Source organism: Leptonotus elevatus, chromosome 4 (genome assembly GCF_054856555.1).
Source record: "Leptonotus elevatus isolate MCC_2025b chromosome 4, RoL_Lele_1.0, whole genome shotgun sequence".
Taxonomy (NCBI): Eukaryota; Metazoa; Chordata; class Actinopteri; order Syngnathiformes; family Syngnathidae; genus Leptonotus; species Leptonotus elevatus.
The window spans coordinates 23,455,470-23,482,834 of NC_141242.1; the positions used below are offsets into that span (position 1 = coordinate 23,455,470).

Below are 27,365 nucleotides of genomic sequence, written 5' to 3' on the forward strand. Positions count from 1 at the left end.
AAAAGAATCTTAAAATGAAGTCTAAATTACAGTTAAGAGAGGCCAGAATTAAGGTTAAGTGCTCCCTGCTACGAGCACCAGTTAGGAGACGAGCAGCAGAATTTTGCACCAACTGGAGAAAACTCTCTCCTTCGTTTTCTGTCGTTCGTGTTCACTGTTGTACTCCACGGTGGCTGTGTCAGATTGAATGAGAGGTTAGGGGATAAGGGTGGACATTCGGACACATCCCATGTCATCAGAAAGCACAGTGACTACTTATCACAATTAATAGGCAGCTTGACTGATTATGAGTTTGAAGACCCCTGGATGAGATGCAAATTAAAGAACACACCTGAGTTAAACATGTCCCTCTGGTCATTTTTATTGTCTAGAGGTACCATCGTTTATTTTGGTCCAGGCCTCTTAATTTTTTTCCTAATTTTTTATGTATATAAAAATATATAGATATAGTAATTCTGTTGACCACAATTCAAAAGTAATGGCTGTTTTTGATTACTTAATTTTCAATACATATTTATTCACTGTATTGTTACTTTTGTAGGTTTCAAATTATTTCAGTGACCATTGTGCAACACGTACTTTAATTAGACAACACATGGTTATATATACCTTTCATATTATTTTTTCCTGACGTCTTTTAAACAACACTCTCATGGAACTTTTATTTTATTAACCGGCCCTTGAAAATTGGACGAAGCCAGTGGGGATAAAATGGTAAATTACGTTACGTACATGAATGCAACACAATGAAAAATACAGCACATCTGAAACGCCCGCCGACGCTGCTGTAGCTTGAAGTTGAGCTCAACTTTCTGCGAAATATTCAGGTACACTATTTATTTTGACACAATTAAACCTTACAACATGGGTATCGAATGCTTGTAAAAAGAATGTTTTACAGAACAGAACAAAAAAACACATCAAAAAGGTGTAAAATTGTGGGGATTCATTTAGCCATTTGTGTTGACTGAGGCTGTTTATTTATTACGTCCACTCAACTTCTTTTTTACGAGGTTAAACAAGCTTAGAAAGACTCACTAGTACAAATTATGTTCGTAAACAATTAGTTTCACTGGTACGCTAAAATATACCAGTTTACAAAAGTAAGTAAAGGAATACAACTTCAGTTCAAAAAGACAGTATCATCCATCTATCTTGTGGACCAAGGACTGGACTCCTGTGGGTCAAAACCCGAATATACTATTCCTCATTCTGTTTAAATTAAACAAACATGGTCCAACAAAACAAGCTACAGTCCTGTAGCTTTAAGTGGGCCAACAAACTGTTAGTAGTACATTATTATAGTAATCACTCTGACATTTGCCTCTGTTTTACAGACCCATGTCGGATGAGATTGAATTCTTCTGGGAGTCCCTGATTTCACCTGGGAGACATAAAAGGGAAGCTAAATCAAATAAGAGCAAAAAGGTGTCAAAAAGAAAAAACAACGTAACCTCAAACACAGATGACATCATCCCCAAGAAAAAGAAAAGATCCACATTCAAAGATGTATTGCAATCAAAGAAAGACAAGAAGAAGAAGAAGAAGAAAAAGAAGAAGGTACTGGATTCAAACAGTTTATTTGGCAGCAGCGATGCTACAGCGACGGCAGAATCTAAACCTGACATGCCAAATTTGAGAATCAGCAGCAACAACAAGAAATGTAAGTCAGATCACACAATACAGGATTCCAAGAAAAAAGGCCAACAAAAAAAGAAAGTTGTGTTTGATTTACCACATGACTGCGCTTGTGTTAAGCGTCCCAATTTTGCTTCTACACATCCCAAGTTCCCAAAAGAGTGTACAGAATTGAAGAAAGCTTCAATAACAGATTGTGAATGGGCTTCCTCGGCCAGTGCAAAAGTGCAGCATCAGTCTCAACCACAAGACGACGACATTGAGTGGGATGAAAGCAACAGCCAGGACTTGTTTATCACCCAAAATACATTCAGACCATCCTCCTCAGATTCCAGCGAAGAAGCCAGTTACAAAGCTACTTCTACAGCTTCGCAACACAACTATTTGGACCACATAAAATACAATGACAAGGATTCTTGCCAGCATCCCAGAAAAAAGAAGCATCAGAAGACAGCGAAGACAAGGAGCGCACAAAAGGACAGATTGCACAGTCGCAAAAAGAAATATTCCGTCCAAACGAAAGGTGCAAGCCCGACCAGGGAGGAAGAGCCCTCAAGGCCTAATGTGAAGAAGCTTTACGACAAGACCTATACCAGTAGATCACCAAAAGTTGCAAAGTCAAAACAGTATCACCACAAGCAAATCCAACAGACTCTTTCATGCTCTCTCCACATACCCGTCAAACCCACAACATGCACCTCCACCCAGACACAAAACTTCTTCACTGCTGAACTCTCCTCCTACTTGGCTTTTTCCACAAAGAGAAAACTGGCTGTGTGTTCTGACGTCGTGAAGCCTTTGGATCTGAGCTTGCCACAAAGGACCAGGAAAGACCTCGACAGGTGTTTGCATGTGAACGTGCCAAGTGAAGTAAAAGGGGATGAGGCGTGGGCTGAAAACAAATCGTCACAAAGAGAGATCAGCGCCACTCCATCCGGTTGTTCAGCCATGAAAGAATTGGAGGGGAAAAAAGCGGTTGGTGGTAGTGATAAGAGGAAAGGAGAGACCGCCCTGAGTCCTCTGACCGAGTCGGAGTCCAAGTCTAGCGACACGACCACTTCCAGCGACTGCAATGGCCAGAGCAAAACTGTTGACCTGAACCAGGTGAGAACAACATACATCCTCAATTCTTCGTCACCCACATTCAGGGACCAGGTCATGTTCTTACATTTAGACATTCTCAAGTTTTTTTTAGCACATTACTCGCCACAAAAAAAAAAAGAATGACAATGCCTTAAATTCATGCTGTCTTCCTATGGAAATTGTACTTGTTGGTTCTTTAGTGATAATTGGGAGGTTTTAAGTAAACTATTCTCCAGCTTTACATTCATGCACTGCATTGTATACTGTATATTTCCATCAAATAGTCACTGACAGTGTAGTGGTTCACTTGGTTGATTGCAGCGTGGGTTGAGATCCCACTCAGTGAATGGGAGCAGTTGTCTGTCTCTACATAAAGCCTGTGACAATGTTATTAGTTAATAAAAACTAACGAATTAAATACAATTTAAAAACTTTGTTTTGTTAATGATAATTTTTGAAAACTTTTGTCAATGAAATAAAATAAAAAACTAGAATGCTTTAAAAATGAACTGAATCTACATTTTATTTATAAAATTAACTAAAGCTACCTACATATAGTCTTTGTCAACAAATTTCATAAATGAGAGTTAGGTTTATTTTAAATGTATTTATTTCGGTATTATTGTACGGCCGTACAGAAGAAGAGTTGAACAGTCGTTTGGGAATTGTAGTTTACTTCATTACACAATACTACGTGACCTTTTTGTTTTTCCTCTTACACTTGATAAATACTCTCTATATATAAAAAAAAACTGAAACTAATGCAAAAACAAATAAAAGCTTAACTAAAATGAAGCAGCAGGGCGGCACAGTGGGTGACTGGTTAGCACGTCCGCCTCCCAGTGCAGAGGACGTGAGATCTAGTCCGGGCTTCGGCCTACCTGGGTGGAGTTTGCATGTTCTCCTCGTGCTTGTGTGGGTTTTCTCCGGGTACTCCGGTTTCCTCCCACATTCCAAAGACATGCATGGCAGGTTAATTGAACACTCTGAATTGTCCCTAGGTGTGATTGTGAGTGTGGACGGTTGTTCGTCTCTGTGTGCCCTGCGATTGGCTGGCAACCAGTTCAAATGTACCCCGCCTATTGCCCGAAGCCAGCTGGAATAGGCTGCAGCGACCCTTGTGAGGAAAAGCAGTTAAGAAAATGGATGGATGGATAAAATGAAGCATTTAAAAATAATAATAATAATAATAAAATGGCTTGAGCTCCCTGCAACCCCGAACAGAATAAGTGGTATAGAAAATAAATCATTGGATATTTCTCAACTGGCCACTACACAATAATTGCCTTGTGTTAGTTTAGTTCACCATGTTTCTTATTGTGGATTGCAGTGGTGTAGAACTAAAACTGTATCATACTGACGGATGTTGCTGATAATTTGACTGCCGAATGAGGTAACCAAAATACAAAACACTTCTCACTACTGTCAACTCCAACCTCAATAATAAACAGTGTTAAAGTGGCGCTTTTGTAGGGAAAGGAAGCATTATTGGCCTCTTAAACTTAAAGGGGATGTCATGTCAAAATGTGTCTTAATATGTTTTTTGCGCCCTCACTAAACACATCATTGTGATTATTACTATGTTTATGAAATATGAATAAAGCAGCAAAATCCACCTGTTTTTATCCATCTCAGGAGGCGGCCATTTTGACATTTGCTCAGGTAACGACCGTCACGGCTCACTTCACGTTGGCAAGCGGAGCTCATAGGACCTGTGATGTTATCTTCAGCAAGTGGCAAATTGGCCCCCCCCAGAGATGGATGAATACATTTGCAAACCTTCTCAAAGATTTTCTTCCCTGTGGTTGTGCCATGCATGGATTTAAATCCCAAAAGCTCCTCCGTAACACACAGATTTGAGTCGACACCGCGGATGAAGATTGACAGCTGCGCAGTATCAGACGCGTCAGTGCTTCCGTCCACAGCGAGGGAAAAATAAACAAAATATTTTCCCTTTTCCATCAGCTGGTCATGCAGATTGGTGGCAAGATCACATGTGCGCTCAGCTATTGTTTTTCCTGCTCAGGCTTACGTTTGAAAAGTCCTGCTTTTTCTCTGGGCACACTTGGTCACAAACTTTCAGCATGCACTTTTCAACAAACTCTCCCTCATTAAAGGGTCGGATTGACTTGGCGATTTCTTCTGCCATGATATAACTTGCCTTTACAGCCGCCTCATTTTGTGCTGTAGCTTTTTTGAACATATTCTGTTGTGAAACCAAACCTCTTTTCATCTCCTCTACTTTTTGGCTCCTTTGAGTCGTGTCCAGGTCCTTGTACTTGTCCTGGTGTTTCGTTTCATAGTGTCACCTAATGTTGTACTCCTTAGTTACCGACACGTTGGCTCCACAAACGAGACAAACAGGTCTGTCTTTTACATATATAAACAGATATTCTGTCTCCCATCCGTCCAGAAAAGTTCTGTTTTCTGCCTTCCTTTTCGGCATTTTTGGTAGGGGTAACATAGTGACACTGACAGTTGTAGTATGAGGCCACAGCACGTCTGGGAGAGAGGCACAGGGAGGGAGGTGAGCCGTCCGGCTTTCAGCCGAAGCATTGCGCAAGAACACGAATCGCTACTGACACAGAGGAGAGGGCATGGCTGGCGTGCCAAAACAACAGCAGAGCATTATGGGATTTGTAGTATTAGCGGTGAATGCGGTGTTACAGCGGCACCGCTGCTTATAATACGGTCGGGGCAGCTCTAATGTTAATTTGATATTGCCTAAAGGGCCAAATGAAATTACACAGCGGGCCAAATTTTGCCCACGGGCCAGAGTTTGACACCCATGCCGTAGGGCAATTATTGTTGCAGCAAGCAGTGAACAACATTTAAGACAAACAAAACATAAATAACTAAGAGCATAGAAGGTTTAAGAAAATACAGTGTATACTGGCACAAGAATCAACTACGACCGAAGCAACACCCATACATAACGGGGAAAGTGCAATCAGTGCAAACAGCAATTTCTGTATAAGTAGCGCACTCATACCAAATCAAGCAATTCAATAAAACAGTCAATCAATCAGATATGACTCCTCTCCTGTCCGGAGTTCAAGAGAGAAATGGCTGTAGGGACAAAGGAATGCTTGTACCTATTGCTTTTAATCCTCGGAAATTTAAACCGAGATCCAGACGGCAACATTTCAAACTCAAGATGTAAAGGATGGGAGTCATCTGAAAGAACGGCATTGGCTTTCCTCGATACCTGCCTGTTAAATAAATCTGTAAGTGAGCTTTGATGAACTCCCAATATTTTACTGCTTGTATTAATTATTTTGCTGAGTGCATTTTTAGATTTGGTGTTAAGGTTGCCAAACCAGCAGAGAAGAGAGAAAGTCAACACAGATTCAATGTATGATTTAATGTGGAACTTGGAAAGTTTCCTCAGACAGGACAGTCGTTGCAGGCCCTTCTTATTTTTTTTTAAGATTGTCTGAGGGGCAAGTAAAATTTTACTTATGTAAGTTGTCCCAAGATATTTATAGCTCTCAACAGTGTCTACTGTCTGGCCTTTAAAAATGGTTTGCTTTTTGGAGTTTCTTTCTGAAATCAATGCACATTTTCTTAGTTTTTTGTACATTTAATTGCAGGAAGGAGACTGAATATTACAGAATTATCTGCAAATTTCAACATGAAACTGTTCCCATGCCAACTACGGCAATCGTCAGCATAAAGAATATAGAGGAGAGGGGAAAAGACACAGCCCTGTGGAGACCCAGTGGAAGATGACAGCTCCACTGACATGCATCCATTCACCTTCACTCTTTGCGTTCTGGCAGTTCAAAAATCAAGAATCCAGCCTACAGTGTTAAAATCTAGATTAAAATGGTTAAGAAGTTTATCGATTAAAATGTGGGGCTGGATAGTGTTCAAAGCAGATGAAAAATCAGTAAATAGCAACTTTGCATGATTTTTGTTGCCTTCAAGATGTTTGAAGACCCAGTTTAATAAAGTGTCAGTGGCATCTTCAACTCCCCGACCAGCTCTATAGGCGTACAGTAAAGGGGCAAGTAGATGTTCAATCTTTGTAAGAAGAGCTTTATCAGTTTTTCAAAAGACTTCATAACAAGGGAAGTTAGAGCCATGGGTCTGAAGTCATTAAAAACTTTGGGGTGATTCATTATAGCCACAGGTATGACTGTGGACTGCTTCCAGCAGCTAGGCACCCTCTGCTGATTAATTGAAAGCTGGAAGATGTAATAAAAAATAGGTGCTAGTTGTTCTGCAGAGGAGCAAATTAGTCGACCACTTATATTATCCGGGATTTTCCGACGAATGTTTGGAATGTTTAAAAGATTTAGCCACAGAAGAGGCATCAAACGGAACATGGCCAGGGCAAGATGGATAAATATGGGTGGATAATATTGCTGCTTAATTCATATTTCACAAACAGAATACTAGTGGGGGCGCATAGATCATATTATAGTATTGTGAAGAAAATTTTGGACTTTGGTCTACCTCATTATAAGGTAGTAGAACTTTAGTATGATAAGCCATAAGCCATGAAAAAAAACAACACTTAAATAATATCTACAGTACTACTTGTCCTGTTTAGGTTGCAGGACACACAAAGACAGACTACCATTCACATGCACCATAACTGAGTGGGAACGGACCGGACCCCATGCTGAAGAAAAATAGCTAGACTCAGAATGGTGGGCCCACAATCACAACAGGTTCCCTCGTTTGCAAATTTGAAGGCGCAAACTCCACTTTGGAGAGACCCACTTTTGCTTGCCAGAAAAATACTTATCTTGAATTCTATGCAAGTTGTTTGCTGTCAATCCCATGACATGCGAAACATTCTTCCACTATTACACAGAGTGAGTGCTAAGGACCAAAATAATATTTGTTTGGCATGCTTATCAAATTGTTATGTTAGCATTTATCTGAAGCAGGAATTAGAACAATTTGAAATCCAAAATGTACATTAATGCCTTGTTGGCTTCCAGGTAAGGCCAGTGCAGATGAGGCTGAATGAGTCATTTTTCTTCAAGACCAAAGGAGATGGACGATCACCCAGACCCGAGTCACCTCTGATGAAACTTTCTCAGAGCAGAGCCAGTGAGAAAGACTTGAAAGGCAAGAAGGGACGCTGAGGTTTTTTGGAAATTCAGTTATTTGTCTGCCACACTTTACTGACCTTCTCTTTGAAAACGTGATTTATTTTTTGAGTTAAACAGCAATGCAATTGTACTTCTGGAAATGAGCTATGCCTGAATAATAGTCAAGAGCACTGGCTCAAGTTTCCAAAAGGTAGTTTAATAGTTCAATGTTGAAAGTTAAATTGTGATGTTATTGGTACATCTTAGAGCATTGAGAATGTGACCTATTTACTTCAAGTTTATATGCTGCAATTTTCTACTAATAAAGCAAAACTAAAGTGATTTTGGTATATTAAACACAAATAAAAAAGTAAAATAAAACAAGGAGCAGGGAGTCACTAATTCATGCTTTATTGTTAAACATGACATCAAAAATTAATTGTGCCTGAAGAGCTTGATTCCCATCCAGCTCCACAGGTGGAAGAAGACATAGACAGGAATGGTGACGGGTAGCAGCAAACTGTAGAAACACAAATTGTTGCTGCTTGTGCAGCCCTGAGGAAAGTTTTCATCCACTGCGGCAGAGTAGAACAAACCAAAGAGCGACACGATGGGCACCAGCCCCACCATCATCGACAAGGAAAACATGCTTGCAGATGGGTGAGCCACTTCAAATATATATTAGTTGTTGGATTAGATTAGCAACATTTCTCACGCCACTTTGATGAATATTGTATATGATCAGGAGTGACAAAAGTTGGAGAGTTCTATCCTTGTGCAGGTGGGTTTGAGTCTTTCTGTACGAGTCTGGCTTCTTGGGGAATCATGTTGGGGATTCCGTCGATGATCGCGTATGCAATGCCGAGCTCGTCGTTGATCAGCTCGTTGGTCGTGGCTTCAAACCTGGAAGGCAGAATACAGTCACGTGACTCACGGTGACTGCTTGTGTTGGGAATGCTGTCATAAATTAGGGCTTCCTTTATTATGGACCAAACTACCGATTGCACCTATATAACGTTTACTTATGCTCATTATGAAATGAAATAACGATACATAAACCGGATAATAAAAGTAGCAAATACAGTCCAACAAAGTGTACGACATTTTACCTGAGTGGCTTCTTGGACAGTGGACATACTAAGAACTCCAGCAGGGAGGTGTCAAACGCCTGCTGCGTTTCGTCCTTCACATCTGTGAAGTTCCTCACCGACGTAAAAACAGATGAAGCTGCCTGAACTGAAGGCGTGTATGTTATGTTGCGTTGAACAAACACCGGTTCAGTCAAAAATCTGCACAAAACATTCCGCAGCATGACCACAACACTGCGAAAGGTTTATCTCGTAACTATTTCCGGAAGAACATATGAGTGCAACTCAAATAAATGTCCCCTCCGTTTAGGTCTTACCGTCTCATTGTTCCATGCGATCATTTAAATAACAACCGCTTTTCGGTCTGGGTTTGAAATAATACGTTATTTTTCAATTTGTTAAATAATTTTGCTTTCGCTTAGTCATAATAACTGGCATACATTTGATTCATAAATAGTTGTATTAAAAGTGTTTCCATAGTTGTCCGTGTGGTGGCAGCATTGTTCTGCAGTTTGGAGAAGTACTTGTACACAATCCATTACACATTGAATCTCATCAGTCAAACTTGGCTTGCATTATCACCATGGCCATCATGATGATCTCGACTTGCTGATAACATTGCTTTACTATCACACATTCACCAGCATATGCAGCAGATCCCTCGAATGGCCAACACACCAGTAAACAAGGATAAAACCAAGGTCATGCGTATCAACAATGTAATCAGTGATGGAACTGTGCTAGATGGAGACACTCTTGAATAAATCACTTTTCTTCCTTCCTGCCCTTGATCGACAAGGCGCTTCAAAAGTAATTGTTTTCAGTGCAGAATTTCACACAATTCAGGGTCAAATATTGTGAATACATTATGTATTTAGACATATAAAACACACTGAACTCACTGAACAATCTATTGCTTAGTGATGCTTTGTTTTTACCCCAAAGACAACAAAGCAATATCAGCGAGCAAGTAATAGCTTCTCTTCATTGAAAATTGACAACACCAAGTGTCAGGGTGAGAAGCTCCCCAAAGATAAAGTTATTTGCTTTGAGACTTGTAGACCCGCAACTTGTTGTTCCTTGTAGCTGTACTGTAGCTGCAATAATACATCTTACCTGCAGCAAAATGACAGGCGATAAAGCATACTGCAGCCAGGAGCACATCCTTGTGCAGGTTGTTTACTCGTGAGCTGTATCAATCACCCGTTCGGAGTGCTCGACTGAAATTACACTGACACATAAGAAGGATGTATACAAACAGCGCAGATGACTGAGTGGCTTATGGAAGGCTGTTATTGATGTGTCAGTGAAAATATGGTGCACTAAACTTTTGCAGTGTGATACTACATAGGCTACAGTTCATACTTAGTGCTGTTAATATTTGAGTTGCATTTTTATGTTGCCCATGAAGATTATAAAGCCCAGAAATATTCTAAACTACCAGTGTATAACAATACTTCTATTAATTGAGAATAGAACATGATCTTACTGTAACAGAGTACAATGTGTTGCAGGGTTTACATTGTGGTTAAAAATGCAATTTTACTTGTTATTTAGGTTTCGAGAGGAATGTCTACAATTGGCTGGCTACCCAGATGAGGATATGTGCTATAGAAAATGGATGGATTGTAGTGCCCTTTTATGTCATGTGAATGGGTGAATGTGACGAGTTGTAAAGCACTTTGAGCACCATATGGTGTAGAAAGCACTATATAAGCTCAGTCCATTTACCATTTAATAGTTTCCTGAAAAAGTAATTTCCGAAAACGGGATAAAATTTGCACTTAATTCAATCAAACGTAATAAAACCTAACAATGTAATAATTCCATCAATACTGCATTAAAAAATCTTGACTGGTATTGTAATGACATTTTTACCGATAATGTAATACTTTATTAGATTATTATATCATATTCCAGAAGTTTTTGCGACAGAGTAGTTCTCCTCAAGTGGGTGGAGCTTCCTTTGATTAACTCTTTGGAGAGTTGGTTTAACACCAAGCAAATCAACTCTGTCAAATAACTCTACTGACCTCCATTGAAATTAAACCATGTTAAAAATACACTGGGGATTGAAATCAACTCTGAAACATTTAACACCAACATTTTAACACTACAATTTTTGCTGTGAATGTATGCAACACAAACAAAATGTAGAACTTTTGGACTGAAAAATGAATATATATGACATTGTCTTTAAAGTTTTACATGATTCATTTTGAAGAAAAAAGGACCTACCTGAAAATGAAATCAATCCCTAATAATGTAATAAGATATTACATTATTTGTGAAATTACATTACATTATTGGGTTTTATTACATGTTTTAAGTTTCACATTTTCAAGTCAGGGAGTTATTTACATTATAGGGTGCTACATGGATAGAATAGTGGGACATCAAGCGAGACTGAGAGCAAATTCTGATGAAAGTTCAATCAAAAACTTGCAAGAATGACCTGGAAAATAAAAGTGGATTTCATTTGCTTTTATCAATAAAAATAGGCACATGGATAAATGACAGAACAGCCCACATTCACAGGCGTCTGTGACTATGCAGCAGCGTTGCCAGAACGGCTTCAAACCACTTCTAGGCAGACAGGATCTCTCTGCCAACAGCAAAAATACTGTTACTTCCTGCACCTCTCCAGCAATGTTGCCCATGTTTCAAAGACAGTAGTTTTTTTGTCACTGTAGAGATCCTCAGAGACAGAGAGGGAAAGTATAGTTCACAGTATCTCTTGACATTCTCTACAAGTGGAAGAAGCAGCAGCAAAGGCATCACCTACTTTGCAGCAGCAGAAACTCAGTCAGACAAGAGGGATTCTAACAGGATATATTTTGGCAGATTTTACGAGTCCGCTCCACAGCAGTGATATTTGACAAAGCTTTCATCAGTCTGGCACCTCTGTGACCTTTTCAGAGTCATTCAAGTGGACACAAGATATTTGCCCACTGACAGCTGGCCCTTAGGAGCAGTTCACGAGGATGACTTTTCGGGCTACTTAAGGCTGTGTTTTTTCTCCTTGCTACGCTGGCCTAGTTTGTATTGAGGAGATGTCTTCATGAGTCAAGATGTGATTAGAGCTTTCATAGGCCAGTGGAGATGAATGAATGCAATGCTTCTTTTATTTCACATTTCCTTCAAAGGAAATGTCAGAGTGAACCTAAAAGATTATGTCTATTTGTAAACATGAACTAGCAGTGTTGATCGAGTTACTCGTAATCCATTACATATTTTATTACAAGTTACTGGCATAATCAGTGACTAGTCCTTGTCTTTCCCTGGACTGCAATTTATCTTGCATTACTTTTTAGTTACTGTCACAAAAAAACTACAGCAAACTAACAAAAACAAAAAGATGTGACATGTGACAAGTAGGACATTTTACCTGAATATAAAGATGGTCACAAACAAGACAAAAATACAAAAACAACATTGCATCCATCTATTTTCTTATCCTTAATAGTGTTGGGGTCCCCTCCTTGTGCGGTCACCTTATTGTGGTGGTGTGTTTGTGTGTCCCAATGATCCTAAGAGCTAAGTTGTCTGGGGGTTTTAATGCCTCTGGATGCGTGACCCAAGCAAATAAGTCCTAGGTGAGGGACCAGACAAAGCACGATTCAAACATCTCCTATGATGCACAACAACTTTGGAAGACATTTTCTCTTGCCTAGACGCAGGTCACCGGGGCCCCTCTCTGGAACCAGGCCTGCAGGTGAGACCTAATTTCCATTGAGATTTTGCACTCCCAAAATTAAACAGCATACATTTTTTACCCAGATGTTCGACCAAATAAAAGTCAGTTACTAAAGATTTTCAGCTCATTTCCAGAACAAAATTAACAAGACAATATACAAAGTAATCAGATTTCTTTGTATTCAACTTTTGGTACTACACACACAAACACAATAAATAACATTTACTTTGCAGGTGTTATTGATAAGTGACCACTAAAATGACTGTCACTCAAGACAAACAAATGATCTGAGCATCTGGTCATCGCAAGGTTTAAATGCAATTTTAACACGTATTACTGAAATTGTACTGTAACATGTAAATCCATCCATTTTCTATTGTGTGTATTCTTAATAGGATCACGGGTAAGCTGGAGTCTATCCTAATTGATTTTGGGTAAGAGGTGCGGTACACACTGGACTGTTCAGAAATAATATTTCCAGAATGTTATTACTAGTACTGCAATTTGTACCATTTTAACAATGACAGCTTATTACTGTAGCCTAGTTTTTTTCTCTCGATTATTGCATTTCTCTCAACACTGTGAATACATATGTTCATAAAAGCATTATGTAATAATATACCTTGAAGTTTTACTGTACTCGCTACACTTCTAATATTAGAATTCCATGTATGGCACCCGCTGGCAAAATTAACAAATTAACATAGTCTTACAATAAATGTCATCATTGCGGCACACAAAGGCTTTTCAAAGTGTGGGACAGCGAGCCTGCCCTGAGAGAACATGAAACAGCTACGTCTTCTCCCTCCCCCCACTCCTTCTATACAGTGCACTTTCAAAGGATTCACAGTAGGCTATGCCACTTTTTCCACAATTTATGCTACAGCCTTATTCACTGGATTCAAATCATTAGCTTAAAATTCTTCTTAAAACTATGAAACAACTAATTCTCACACATTTTTTTCATGTTGTCATTACGAAAATTTTAATGAGTCTGTAACAACAAAATGTTAAAGTGAAGAGCTGTGAGTACTTTTCAGATGCACTTAACAATTTTACATTACCATACTATACAGATAATCATTATTGTACCCTTTTCTGCTATACTGTTGCATCTGTCACGTGAGGTTCACAGTTAGGACCCAAATGCAGACAAGACATAGGAGTTGGGAAACCGAATCTTTATATACAAATGTAACAACAGGGAGCAGGGCTGGATTCAGTTGTCCTTAAAGAAAACACTTGACAGAGAAAACTTGACAAAGAACCTTGAGCAGGCTGGATGCATTGAAACCTCGAGTAAACTTGCATGGAAATGTAGGAAACCTTGACATGCTGACAAAAGTGTCATTCAGTAACTCGCTAGTGTTATACACGACTCTATATGACTGAATAAAGGCCTATATGACAAAATAAGAGCGACAAATACAGAAACTAAAATACAGGACCTAAGAGTAACAATTGCAGGAACATAGCAATTGAATAGCAACTTACAACTTCATCATCACACGGGCATATAAACTGCATAGCAACTGACAACACCAACGTCATAACAACATCAACAACAACAACAACAACACAATGACCCCATGAAGCAACCCTAAACAGTGACATATGAACCAAACCAAAACACAGTCATAACAACATCCACTTATAGGGAGACATACAAACTGACTTGATAAAATAAGTGATTCATAATTTTCCTACAGTCACCAATTGTATGCTACTTAATGCCTTGTTTAATATTTAAAGGCACATTTTCAACAACTGTGCTAAAAACATATTTTCACTAAAAATCTAACACAGTTACTACCATGAATTTTACATTTCACATTGGGATTTACCCTGACACTGAAATTTGTCATTGTGCACTATGCATTGTGTCTCTTTAAGTATTACTGTGTCACTATTGCATGTACATATTTTTATTTTGAGCCCATATTAACAACAACCCAATTCATGGAGCTTAATGTACTATATTTTTCTGACAGGTAAAATACATTTTCTCAATGTGCTCAGAAGTCCATCCTTACACTGTGTTTGCGCTGCACGATTAGTTACTATACAAAATGTTTCTACATTAAGCCTGGTTTCCACCAGCAAATCTACCCAGCTCTACCCTACTCTATTCAACTTGTTTTTTGTGATACCTGCTCCTTTACAGTTCTAAAAAAAGTAGTCCAGTTCCAAAACGTGACGTAATTATTTTGAAGGCCAATGATTGGTTTGAGACATGTCATCAATGTGCAGCTGCGCAAACCACCACCCCGGGAAAACAGCTGCCAATAACGATGAAGAGAGCACAACAATGACTTCCAAACAGATTAATGCTTGGACTTTTGAGGAGGTGCAAACCTTTTTAACAATATTGAATGCAGTCTTCTGGTTGCTGCAATATTCATTCGATGTCTTCAGGCTGAAAATAAACAGGCACAAACCATTGTTTGCGCTCTCCATTGTTTTTGCCTGTGTGTGCAGTGCACGCTAGCTGCAGTCGCTTTAGCATGACATCACTGGCAAGGTGAGGAGGGCTCCCGCGGGGGTGGTGGCTGTGGCAGTGGAGACACACTGCTTTTTGGTGTAGAGCCGAGTAGAGTAGAGTAGGGTAGATACTGTCGGTGGAAACGATGAATTGAATTTTCTGCATCTTCAACGTCAGTTCACTTCACTGTCAGATGGGATTTCAATGTCATGGCTCTTTAAGTTGATTTCTTGCTGAGTTTAAGTTTTATCCAATTAAAAACAGATTAAGCTTGGTCATGTGGGGAGAGCTCCATTTCCATGCTGAAAAATTGCTGCTGAAGCATTTCGTTGCTTAATCTTATTATCAAGACCCCCAGGATGACCTTTTCCTGTTGCTTTTTCTTTCTACCATTCACCAATAATTTCTCCCATCATCATTTCTTCTATCGTGCACATTCTCATTTTGTTCCTTCTTTTTCCATTGCCTTTCCACTCTATTCCCAACACGCTTTTCTTGCTTCAACTGATCTATTTGCCCGTTAATGAGAATGAAAAGCAATATATTGCAGATTGGCCAGACTGATGGGCAGGCATAGGTTTAGCCAATCACTTCCTCAATTAGTCCACCAGGGTTATCAGGCAACAGTCTTAATGAAGTGTAACTAACATTCATGCTGCAAAATTATGCTTGCCCCAGAGTTGAGTTTGCCAGGTTTAATCCTCAGACGCCCTCCATGGTTGTTGTTGTGATTCAAATGTGTATGAGCTAGTTTGTGATTGCTGGGCATGGTTACAACTCAGTGGATTTAATTGGTTTACAAAAATGTTGATGTTACGAGAGTCACTGATGCTTGTTAAGCCTTTAATGACAACACAGAGAAAAAGGCAGTGGAAAAATATTTATTTGCATTTCTTTAACCCTGAGTGACAATATTGATCTCTAATAAATGGCTGCAATGAGGAGTTTGCAATTTTCAAATAAAACACTTGTTATTAATACAACTTAAAAATGTACATAATGCTAAAAAAACAACAACATCCCTCTCTGGCTCCTCATAACAATTAGAATTTTAGGATGGCAGGGCATACGAGGAGAAACAACCAATCAGAGACAGATGGTGTGATGGAATAGGTGACATAGCAGTTACACCTCCTGAAGCCTCACGCTGACTTTTTTTCTTGGGCTTCAGGATTTTTGGCTGAAACTGTGCCCCCCCCCCCGTCACAAAAAAACCACACAAAAAAAACAAATAAAGCCAGTCCCACATTTGCCAACAACTGGGCATAAGACTAGCTATACAGAAGCAGACCAAAAGGATCTCAGGCATCTGAGAGGATTAAGGAGCGAAACGGAATTAGCAACATTCCTGCTGGACAGGTACATTTATCACCTCTTTGAGTTTCATTTGATTGTGCACCCACCCATCCGTCAATCCACTTTCTTCCATTTATCTGTGGTCAGACCGCAGGGGCAGCAACTTCAGCAGAAAAGCCCAGTCGTTTGTCTCCCAAGCCACTTCATCCAATTCTTCTCGGTAATCCTGAAAGATTCCCAGGCCATCTGAGAGACTGCGCGCTCTGCTTTCATGACTAAGGCAAATCCAGCGCTACACTTGGCGTGACTGCGAGAAGGCGAGTTTGACTGGGTAATTATAATTTCACAGGCATGTGCAAGCTGGTGTATTTTTCAGCGAAATCATAGGTTGACACTTGAGTTTATTATTATTATTTTTATTTTTTACATTAATGGCCAAACCATCCATTTCTAGGCACAGGGCCCACATGAGACATTCATGTGACACTTTTAAAGATAAGCTGACTTATTCTTTAATATGTGAATATAAATTGTTTAAAATTTCACTGCATTCTGTTGACTGCAAAATAAACTGACCTATTCTTGTTCGTGAGCGTACAGTGACTCAATTAAAGTCAGTCATCTGTACACACTCTCACGTTTGTAGGTAATTAAATATATCTTCAAATGTCATATTACAGTATGTCTAATTGTGGTCAATGAACATCCTAAAATGTGGGAATTATTGGGTTATTATATGGTGTCAATCAAGATGGGGAAGATCACAAACAGCTAATTAAAAAACTCTCTTGTAAATTCCTTATTACCCAACATATCCTCATAATTAAATTCATATTGATGTAATTTCAAAAGGTATTCTAATGAATTTTTTATTAACAACTTGAATCCCCTTCCATACCATCCATACCTACTTCAAGCAACAATTACGTATACTGTATACGTTGACTGCATTAAAAATATTAGACATTAAATGTTATTCTTGTGCAATCAAGTAATATAATTATGTTTAATAAGGTCTCTGCCACTAGAATATTAAAAACAATATTCCCATTTTTCCAGATTTGACAAAAAACAGTCCGCATGTCTGGAATGAGTTTTGTGTTTCTGACTTTCCTGGTTGGAGTGGGGATGGAGACGCATGCTATTTAAAGACACAAGGACCTCTAGTGGATTTTTTTTGTAGCATAACAACTCAGCCAAGCAGTAGAGATGGCTCAGTCATCTTGAGGCATGTGGGTAGTTAAGGGTTTTTAATGAGGCCTTTATAACAACAACAAATACTACTATGGTACTGTAAAGGTTCGGGAATAAACCTAAATAGATGACATATTAAAATGGTTTATTGCTACTGTTGAAAATCAATTCTTTGATTTCCGCGTGTTCAAATAAATTCAAAGTTGAAATCTGTGAACAAGTTTGCCAGCTTTATTTCAGATTCTGAAAGCCACTTGGAGCTACTGTGGGCAAACACCTTGGCCACACCACCTCCCTGCACCAGGCCCCCCATAAAACTCCACACAGAGCACAGCCCCCCCTTTGATCTTGTCCTGTCAGCAGAGTGGAATACAATCAGGCCATCTCCCATTGAGTTCTTTCAGTCCTTAACAGATGTGAGGTAAACAATTGGCTTCCTAGATAAACTATTGAACTCTGTAGAGCTTTGCACCAGAGATTCCCGCATATCTGCCTTGTGGATTCCGACACCTCACTTCCTTAGGGGGAAAACAGACCACATTCTACCACAGTTGTATTTATCTAACTAAAATCAAAAACACTTTGAAGAATATATTCTGAAACAGAAAAACAATGTTAATAATTCTAACATTCCCTCATTTGAACTATTCTATAGTTCAACACCTTAAGACATTGTTTTTAAAGGAAAATACCAAATCAGATTAACATTGAAAGAAGTGTCGTGATGTCACAGCTTTTGTAGAGGTTTTCTCTTCTCTCAGCCATCTTGTGATGAAGCTCGTTGAAGGTCTTTTTTGAATGAAAAGAGTGTCGCAATAGTTCGTCTCTTCTTTAAAGAATTTGGGGTAGACTACCCAAATTCTTCGATTTGCCACCTGGGATTATTCTGCCCAAAATGTGACTGTTCATGCAATGATTGCCCAAGAAAAGGCACTTGATCTTGATCTTCGTTCAATAAGATTGAATGATGTCCTCAAACGACAGCTCCGGAATTGGACATCGGGACATCAGCTGACGTTGTTTTCCCAGTTGGAGGTGATGAGATTGATGATCATCAGTTGATAAGATAGCTGAGCCTGGCACGTCTCCGGCAGCCTTGTAGACCAGATGTGGAATGTCGTCTCCATCCTCCTTTCTGTGCAGCGAACTGCACAAGATTTCCTCTCCGTCACCCCCTGGGGCCGTTCTCCAGAGTGCAGAACATTTTCATTTAGTCTCTCATAAACTCACATAAATTTTATTTGGAGGAAAAACCCTGATAGTTTTTGTTAGTTGGGATTAGTAAATGTTATTTGATTAAGATCTGTAGGTCCTGCACTGTTGGAACAGGAAAAGATCTATTTTTGTGACATTGAAATAGAGCCCAGCCTTTGATTGAGGTGAATGACATTCGCTCATTCATTAATATAAGACAGAGCTTGTAAATATTTATTTTTCAAATAGGTTTTGTTCAATAATAGGTAATTTTTTTACCACGACTAAATTTATTCTAAATTTGCATAACTTTGCCTTTCATATCATATATTCTCTTCCCAGAATCCCATGATCGGCCGAATCCTGGCATGCTGGGAAAAACTCACATATATTCATATTATCTATACTCTTTTGCAAACACTGGGCTCCAAACATTACATTTTTCACATGTGATACTGAGATAAAAGATATAATATAATATAATTACCTTCATTCGGCGAATATGCATTATTGTCCTTGCTTGCTTCAGACTTACTTTGCGATCGATTTCCTCTGGTAGATTTCTTCATATTCAAACTGTGGATTATCACTTTCAAACTCACCCTGTCAAATGGAGTGTAGGCGATACCCCACAACCTTTGTAATTTTGTTTTTAAGTTTGTTTTTCATTCTCTAACCCACAACTTTTTAATTTTGTATTGAATTTTCTAATTCATCTACATTGGTTAATATCTTAAACATGAACTGTCCTTCTGTTCATTCCTCCCTCATTTTGGCAAAGATCTACAGATCTTTACAAACACGCATTGCACTTCAAAGGAAGACACATCAAAAAACCCCGTTAGCTCATAAAGAAGGACTGCCAGACCACAGCCCCCGCAAAATACGTCGTAAAATTCACAACTCTCAAAATCAGATTGTGAGGCAACCGAGATAGCCGCAGGACACTGCAAATAATTAGCACAATCAGATAAAAACTAAAACACTAAATGTGAAAACTTTGGAGACATGAAAAACAATACTACTAGATTTAAGCAAACTAAAAATGATTCAGAAACTACTAATCAACCCCACCTCTTCTACAGATTAGTGGGGCTCGTAAAAACACAGCACAAAAAATATCTCTGGGATTTATAAATCACAGTGCTGTGAGAAAAAAATAATAATCGAAAATGAATCCTCAAATTATCAGTCATTTGTTGAATAGCAATATCTCAGTATGATAAGATGTAAGTTTCAATATTATGTCTATAGAACATATACTTAGATAATACATATTTATAACATATACTATTGTGAAGACTTCTGGGAAGACTTCTACTTAATGCTGCACTTCGTATTTAACTTTAACTGCAGCTGGACGGAGCCCAGAAAAAATTTCCCCACAGGGAAAACAAAAGTATATCGTATCGTATTAGTTAAATTCCCATTGTACCAATTCAGAAACTGATTATCCCAAGAAAATAGGCAGACATTTAGTAGGCCCTAGATTGAAATAAATTTTCTCAATCCCTCATTTCAAATTTACACATGTCGTTTTCAATTTCCTGAAATATCTTGCTATAGATCACAGCTCCCCACTCAACACATCAAAAATGCCCCGCATACTCCGTGCAGCATTTTACTGAACAAGGATCACATCTCATTCCGACCACCAACTTTCTCAGTCCAGTCCCCCAGCAAAAGGCAGGACGGCAGCTGTTGTCAATGTTCAACCCTGGCCAGCATGGCGGCTGCTGTGGCAGCAATGTTCAGAGCAGGCATTTAGATTTCCTCTGGATGCAAAACAGCCATAGGGAAGAAGTCACTTTAATGAGGCGTATACACAGTCACTGGGCATCGAGGAATTTGAGCATTATGATTGTCTGTCGGCACGGGAGGAGAATGACTGTGCTGCGGCGCAAAGCTCTTTGACTCTTTGTCACGTACATCCAAACGTTGGAAATTGCTGTCCGCAATGGCGGACTCGATAACACACAGTCTTTCTGAGAGCTCACCTGATCAAAAAATGCACACTCGTTGATGCAATGCATTAAAAATGCCAGATTGAGGATGTGGGATTATAGCAAGACAGTTCACTTCCTGCTTTCTCAAAAATATTTCGTAAAAAAAAAAAAAAACACAGCCTCTTTATTCATTTTTTTTTTTTCAATACCCCTTCAAATAGCTACTAGCCATACAACGTATCAGCAGCTGGGGCACATCCCGTTCGCAGTTTGTAATCAGTGAAGGCCATCAAACCCTCATCTGCCTTGGAACTCAAACATCAGTTTCTGAAATGACACACTCAAAAAAAAAACAAATATTAAACATCATAATCATTATGTTGACTACAAAAACATTTATAACTTCTCATTCAACTATCCTAAATCCAGCCACAGCTGTACAGATATAGGGATAATTATTTTAACTCAACATAGCTCAATACAAAATGCTATCATTTCATCATTATTCCTTTTGTTGCAATTGCCCAAAAAGAAAAAGTTAACCTGGCTCGTCTTTATCAAAAACAGTATAGCATAAAAGACTGTCAAAGGCAGTCACTAAAAAATAAAAACACTAAATTAATATTTTTCTACAAGAACTTAGCAACAGCCTTAAAAAACTGTTACTTATTTTGTTTTATCATCCTTCTCTTACCTATGAAAGAGAAAAACTCACAATACGAGGACACATGACTAATCCCCCACTCACACTCAAACCCCCTCCTTTTCCATACAGAGGAGGAGAGAAAATTTCTTCATTTAGCACCCCTCAACATCGCAAAACCCATTTTACCACATTCCTTTTCATAAAACAAACGCCACTATCACAACAGTCTCATCTCACACAAAAACAACACCAAACTTAGTTAAAAATATTGATGAAAAACAAACAAAATCACCGTATGCACATTTCTCACTTACAAACCCCAAAAATAGCCCCCACCTTTTTTTAGAAGCTAGGTCCAATTTAAAAGCACATGCTTTGTCCAATTTCACTTTCGGACTCTCCCTCATTTCCAAAATTTCGTTCAAGAGAGTCTCCAATCGTGTCACAGAGGCGGTTACGCCAGCTGCCAAGCCGTCAGCCGCGGCCTGTAACGTAGACCGAAGCGGTCCAGAATTTTTATCATTACCACTATGCCAATCCACATCAAGATTACCGCTATTTACCGTCAACATCGGTGCCTGCAAATCCTGCAGCATCTGAGCCGCAGGCTTGTACGGTGAGCCTGTAAACGGGTTAACAACATCAGACAAAACAGCTACGAGTGGCCCGCTGCTTGCCAGAGGTGCAACAATGTTAGCATCACAATTAGCCACATCCTTAGCACCCGCTTTTACCAACGCTCCTCTAGCAATTTTAACCGAACTGCCCATCGCCAACATTCTAGCATTCCTCATCATTTGATCCACATGTCTACAATTTCGTCGTACTTCTCTACCCCTCACTCAAATGCATACGCACACACTCTTTAGTCATTATAATAATAAACGGTGTTATTCTATCAATTCGTTGTCCACAAATCTTATAGCATTTAAACCGCAGTTCCATACGGTGATTTCAGTAAACGGGTTAACTTCAAACAAACCACCCGTAAACTGCTCCAGAAAAGCTGGAGTCATTTTTAGCATCAAATTCAGCCTTTTTCATTACCAACAAAGAAAATACAAAAGTCTGACATACCATTTTGTCCAGCGAAAGCTTTTTATACAATCGATCCATAGTTTGTTTGTTCATTGTATATCGACGTTTTTTTTTCTTTCCGCACGGCGACTCACAAGTCCCGACTCTAAACCGGAAGCGCATTCAGGACAAACCATTCTGTATCCGGGTCGAAATCGCCTCCATTTTGTTTATAGGCTATTTTTACTTTCGGTTTCTTATCTTACGCAAGTAGTATTAATATTTATCAATGCAGTGACGTCTCACTTTACAATATGATAGTTCAAATAGGGTAAATTTATTCGACAACGTTTAAACAACCGTACAACGAGCAACACAGAAGCTCACAAAACACACAGAACGCACAACATACAACGTACACAGACAACGAATACACAATGAATCACGTGATCCAATTCCGCAGTGTCAAAACTGTCTCTCTTTTACTGCATATGTCATGCAAGGCGCTCGTTCAGCGCAAAACGAAAACAAAATCACACGTAATCTAGCGATCGCAAATACAGCGTTTAAAACCCAATTTCCGTTGCAATCGACCTGACTCCCCCAACTGTTCAATTTCAACAGCGCGCGCACTTTTAAAATAACTTATTACGTGAAAATGGACGTCTTATACAGGCGACATGTACTACCTGAAAGAACAATCCTGAACCAACCAAACTGCCAAGGGCAGGCGCGTCTACTATGATCTTCAGATTTACCAATGGATCTTCAAATATCCACGAAACCCCGTAACCTCTTTATCCTTATATTCAAAAAATAACTATCATAGTCCATCGAATCCTTCACAGCGCAAAAACAAAACAAACAAATTAATAAAACGCTGCTTCTTCCTGTCAAAACATGCGCAATCCAGGCCTGCATTTTGCTGTACAAAAATGCACCACCTCACGTACGTGTTTATAGTTCAATGTCGCAGAAATTTTTAGAACGACATCAAACTACAACTTGTTCAAACAGATCTCATGTACAAATTTACACAATTTATAAGACGAAAACAAGTTGCAACGATCTCAAACAGACAGAACTTCTCTACGTGGATCAACGTCTCCACTTACTGTAATTAATTATTTAGGCGCCTAGAAGTTCCATTCGTTCATCAATCACTGCAGCTCGAAATCCTCTTACCTCCTTTCAGCGTCGGGCGTCACCAATTGTTGGAAATCAATTCTTTGATTTCCGCGTGTTCAAATAAATTCAAAGTTGAAATCTGTGAACAAGTTTGCCAGCTTTATTTCAGATTCTGAAAGCCACTTGGAGCTACTGCTCAATCATCGCAGCTCACCCACAAATGTGTTCTTCTCAAAGTTCATGCATGCATATATACCGAAATCGTTCCCTCCCCCTTTGTTGACAAAGAAAGTACCATTTGGTCTCTTCTCAACATGTGATATTTCCTGTCACAACAAGTCTACACACCCTCTCTTATCTCTTCCTCCAGGATGTGGGCAAACACCTTGGCCACACCACCTCCCTGCACCAGGCCCCCCATAAAACTCCACACAGAGCACAGCCCCCCCTTTGATCTTGTCCTGTCAGCAGAGTGGAATACAATCAGGCCATCTCCCATTGAGTTCTTTCAGTCCTTAACAGATGTGAGGTAAACAATTGGCTTCCTAGATAAACTATTGAACTCTGTAGAGCTTTGCACCAGAGATTCCCGCATATCTGCCTTGTGGATTCCGACACCTCACTTCCTTAGGGGGAAAACAGACCACATTCTACCACAGTTGTATTTATCTAACTAAAATCAAAAACACTTTGAAGAATATATTCTGTAACAGAAAAACAATGTTAATAATTCTAACACTACTAAGATATTTTGATGGAGTAGCTTACGTCCTGTAACCTGTAGTCCGTAAATACATGCACTCATGCATGTGACCGGGTGGGAGTGAAAGGACCAATGTGTAATAATGAGGGAAATGGGTGATGAGTGCATATCAGAAAATAAGAGAGTCCAGCTACCACCTCAGTGGACTAATGAGACAGCCCACTGTTCCGATTTGGGAATAATTAGTGTATTCTCAGAGGCTGTGAGATTGTGAAGACTCACTTCTCACCTTGGTTTAACTATATGACAGCAGAATCTACTCTAGTTTGTGTATTTGTGTAGGATTTCTTTTAATCATAAATGAAAAAACAAAACCGAAGTCTCTTGAGATATGCTGAAGTCACAGGTGATGCTTGATTACTTAGTAGTGGTTCACGCATTGTGTATTTTTCTGGATAAACCTGATTACCTTGTGTGCCCCCCGAGGAAACCACATGTCCACACTTTGAACTCTGAATCCAGTCAACCGAGTTCACGTCTCGGTGGAACCTTGCGTATTTTGAGACTTATCTGGCAGCATGTTGCCAACCCTAAATACCTTGTGTTCATCCCTAGGAAACTCCATGTTTTTCCTACAGTATCTACCTGGCTTCCATGGTGTAATGGTAATCACTCTCACTCCAGTGATATGACTTCAATCTTTAATGGGACGTCAAATGTTTCGTCTTTTACCTGGTGCAGACGCAAAATTCAGTCAAGTGCAGGCAAATTAAATCGTAGGCCTGTGTCCCTTTGCTTCTAAATGCTAGGGTTCCATTGTAGAATGGTTAGCCTTCTGAATCCAGTGATATGAGTTCAAGTCTTGATGGGACCTTGTTTATTTTGAGATTTGAGCTGGCACCATCTTGTCAAACCTTATTACCCTGCAGTCTTTTACGAACTTCCAAAGGCCCCGCAGTCCTGTTACTATATGTCCTCTAGCCTCACGATCCACAAGCGGGTGTTGGTGAAATCAGTGGCTGAGTGGTAGAGTGTCCGCCCTGATACTAGGAGGTCGTGGGTTCAGTCCCTGGTTAGTTCATACCAAAGACAATAAAAATGGGAGCCATTTACCTCCCTGTTTGACACTTAGCATTACCGGTTGGAATTGGGAGGTTAGATTACCAAATGATTCTCGAGCGCGCCTCCTGCTGCTGCTCACTGCTCACTCATGTGATGGGTCAAATGTGGAGAATGAATTTCGCCCCACCTATCTGGGTGTAACAATCAGTGGTACTTTTACTTTAACACTTACCTGGAACAGAAGCAAAATTCAGTGTGCAGGCAAATTAAATCGTAGGCCCATGTCCCTCTGCTTCTAAATGCTAGGGTTCCATGGTTTAATGGTTAGCACTCTGGACTCTGAATCCAGTGATCTGAGTTGAAGTCTCAGTGGGACCTCAAACATTTGTCACTTTACTGGGATGTTGTTTTTACGTTTTCAGTATGTTGTATGCAGCCCTACGAAACGGTTTCATTTTTAAGGCTGGGTTCCATGGTGTAATGGTTAGCACTCTGGACTTTGAATCCAGTGATCTGAGTTCAAGTCTCGTGGGACTTCAATTGTTTTTCATTTTATTGGATAGGAATTTTTAGTTTTCAGTACATTGTGTACAGCCCGAAGGAATTTTTAGTTTTTTAAGTATGTTGTATGCAGCCCGTTGAAACTGTATGATCCTTATAAAATAAAGCCCAGGTTTACATGGTGTAATGGTTAGCACTCTGGACTTTGAATCTAGTGATCCGAGTTCAAGTCTCAGTGGGACCTCAAATGTTTTTCATTTTACTTGAAAGTCAATTTTACGTTTTCAGTACGTTGTATGCAGTCCTATGAAACTGTTTGATCTATAAGCCATGGTTCCGTAATGTAATGGTCAGCATTCTAGACTTTGAATCCAATGATCCCAGTTTAAGTCTCGGTGGGAACTTAAATGTTTGTCATTTTACTGGAAAGGAATTTTTAGTTTTCAGTGCGTCGTATGCAGCCCTATGAAACTGTATGATCCTCACAAAGTATATACCAGGCTTCCATTAAGTAATGGTTAGCACTCTGTACTCCGAATGCAGTGATTCGAGTTCAAGTCTCGGTGGGTCCTCAAATATGTGTCACTTTACTCGAAAGTCATTTTTACGTTGTCACAACGTTGTAGGGTTTTCAGTACGTTGTATGCAGCCCGAAGGAATTCTTATTTTTCAGTATGTTGTATGCAGCCCGAAGAAACTGTATGATCCTCATAAATTAAATTCCAAGGTTCCATGGTGTAATGGTTAGCACTCTGGACTTTGAATCCAGTGATCTGAGTTCAAGTCTCGTTGGGATCTCAAATGTTTTTCATTTTACTGGAAAGGAATTTTTAGTTTTCAGTACGTTGTATGCAGCCCGAAGGAATTTTTAGTTTTCAGTATGTTGTATGCAGCCCGTTGAAACTGTATGATCCTCATAGACTAAAATCCATGGTTCCATGGTGTATTGGTTAGCACTCTGGACTCTGAATCCCGTGATCTGAGTTCAAGTTTTGGTGGGACCTCATATATTTGTCAATTTACTGTAAATCAATTTTTACGTTATCACCACGTTGTATGCTGCCCTATGGAATTTTTCGTTTTCAGTAAGTTGTATGCAGCCCTATGATACTGTATGATCCCCATGTAGTTTATACCAGGGTTTCATGGTGTAATGGTTAGCACTCTGGACTTTGAATCCAGTGATCCGAGTTCAAGTCTCGGTGGGACCTCAAATGTTTTTCATTTTACTGGAAAGGAATTTTTTGTTTTCAGTACGTTATATGCAGCCCGATTAAACTGTATGATCCTCATAGATTAAATTTCAGGGTTCCATGGTATAATGGTTAGCACTCTGAACTCTGAATCCAGTGATCTGAGTTCAAGTCTCAGTGGGACCTCATATATTTGTCACTTTACTGGAAAGTAAGTTTTACGTTATCACATTGTTGTATGCTGCCCTAACGAATTTTTAGTTTTCAGTATGTTGTATGCAGCCCTATGAAACTGTATGATCCTCATGCTATATATTCCAGGGTTTCATGGTGTAATGGTTAGCATGTTGGACTCTGAATCCAGTGATCTGTGTTCAAGTCTAGCTGGGACGTGAAATATTTGTCAATTTACTTGAAAGTTAATTTTACGTTTTCAGTACGTTGTATGC

General features: G+C 39.4%; 3 protein-coding genes and 2 non-coding genes across 5 annotated transcripts; 3 read left to right on the top strand and 2 right to left on the bottom strand.

The window, feature by feature from the left end:
- The first annotated feature begins 747 nt into the window (after positions 1-747).
- Positions 748-8,148, top strand: LOC147176079 (uncharacterized). Its single transcript, XM_086074906.1, has 3 exons — positions 748-827; positions 1,338-2,742; positions 7,677-8,148. Exons 2-3 carry the CDS (start codon positions 1,342-1,344, stop codon positions 7,821-7,823), a joined length of 1,548 nt encoding a protein of 515 aa, XP_085931032.1. The 5' UTR covers positions 748-827; positions 1,338-1,341; the 3' UTR covers positions 7,824-8,148.
- A 16-nt stretch (positions 8,149-8,164) lies between these two features.
- On the bottom strand, positions 8,165-8,434 carry LOC147176080 (phosphatidylinositol N-acetylglucosaminyltransferase subunit Y-like). The gene has a single exon (XM_086074908.1). The coding sequence runs from the start codon at positions 8,415-8,417 to the stop codon at positions 8,205-8,207; it is 213 nt and encodes a 70-aa protein (XP_085931034.1). The 5' UTR covers positions 8,418-8,434; the 3' UTR covers positions 8,165-8,204.
- Positions 8,435-8,525: 91 nt separating this feature from the next.
- Positions 8,526-9,135, bottom strand: pyurf (PIGY upstream open reading frame). The gene is made up of 2 exons (XM_086074907.1): positions 8,879-9,135; positions 8,526-8,672 (listed from the first exon to the last, which is right to left on the bottom strand). Exons 1-2 carry the CDS (start codon positions 9,079-9,081, stop codon positions 8,537-8,539), a joined length of 339 nt encoding a protein of 112 aa, XP_085931033.1. The 5' UTR covers positions 9,082-9,135; the 3' UTR covers positions 8,526-8,536.
- Positions 9,136-26,449: 17,314 nt separating this feature from the next.
- Positions 26,450-26,521, top strand: trnaq-uug (transfer RNA glutamine (anticodon UUG)). Its single transcript has one exon. It is a non-coding gene; the product is annotated as a tRNA-Gln (tRNA).
- A 341-nt stretch (positions 26,522-26,862) lies between these two features.
- Positions 26,863-26,934, top strand: trnaq-uug (transfer RNA glutamine (anticodon UUG)). The gene has a single exon. It is a non-coding gene; the product is annotated as a tRNA-Gln (tRNA).
- The last annotated feature ends 431 nt before the right edge of the window (positions 26,935-27,365 follow it).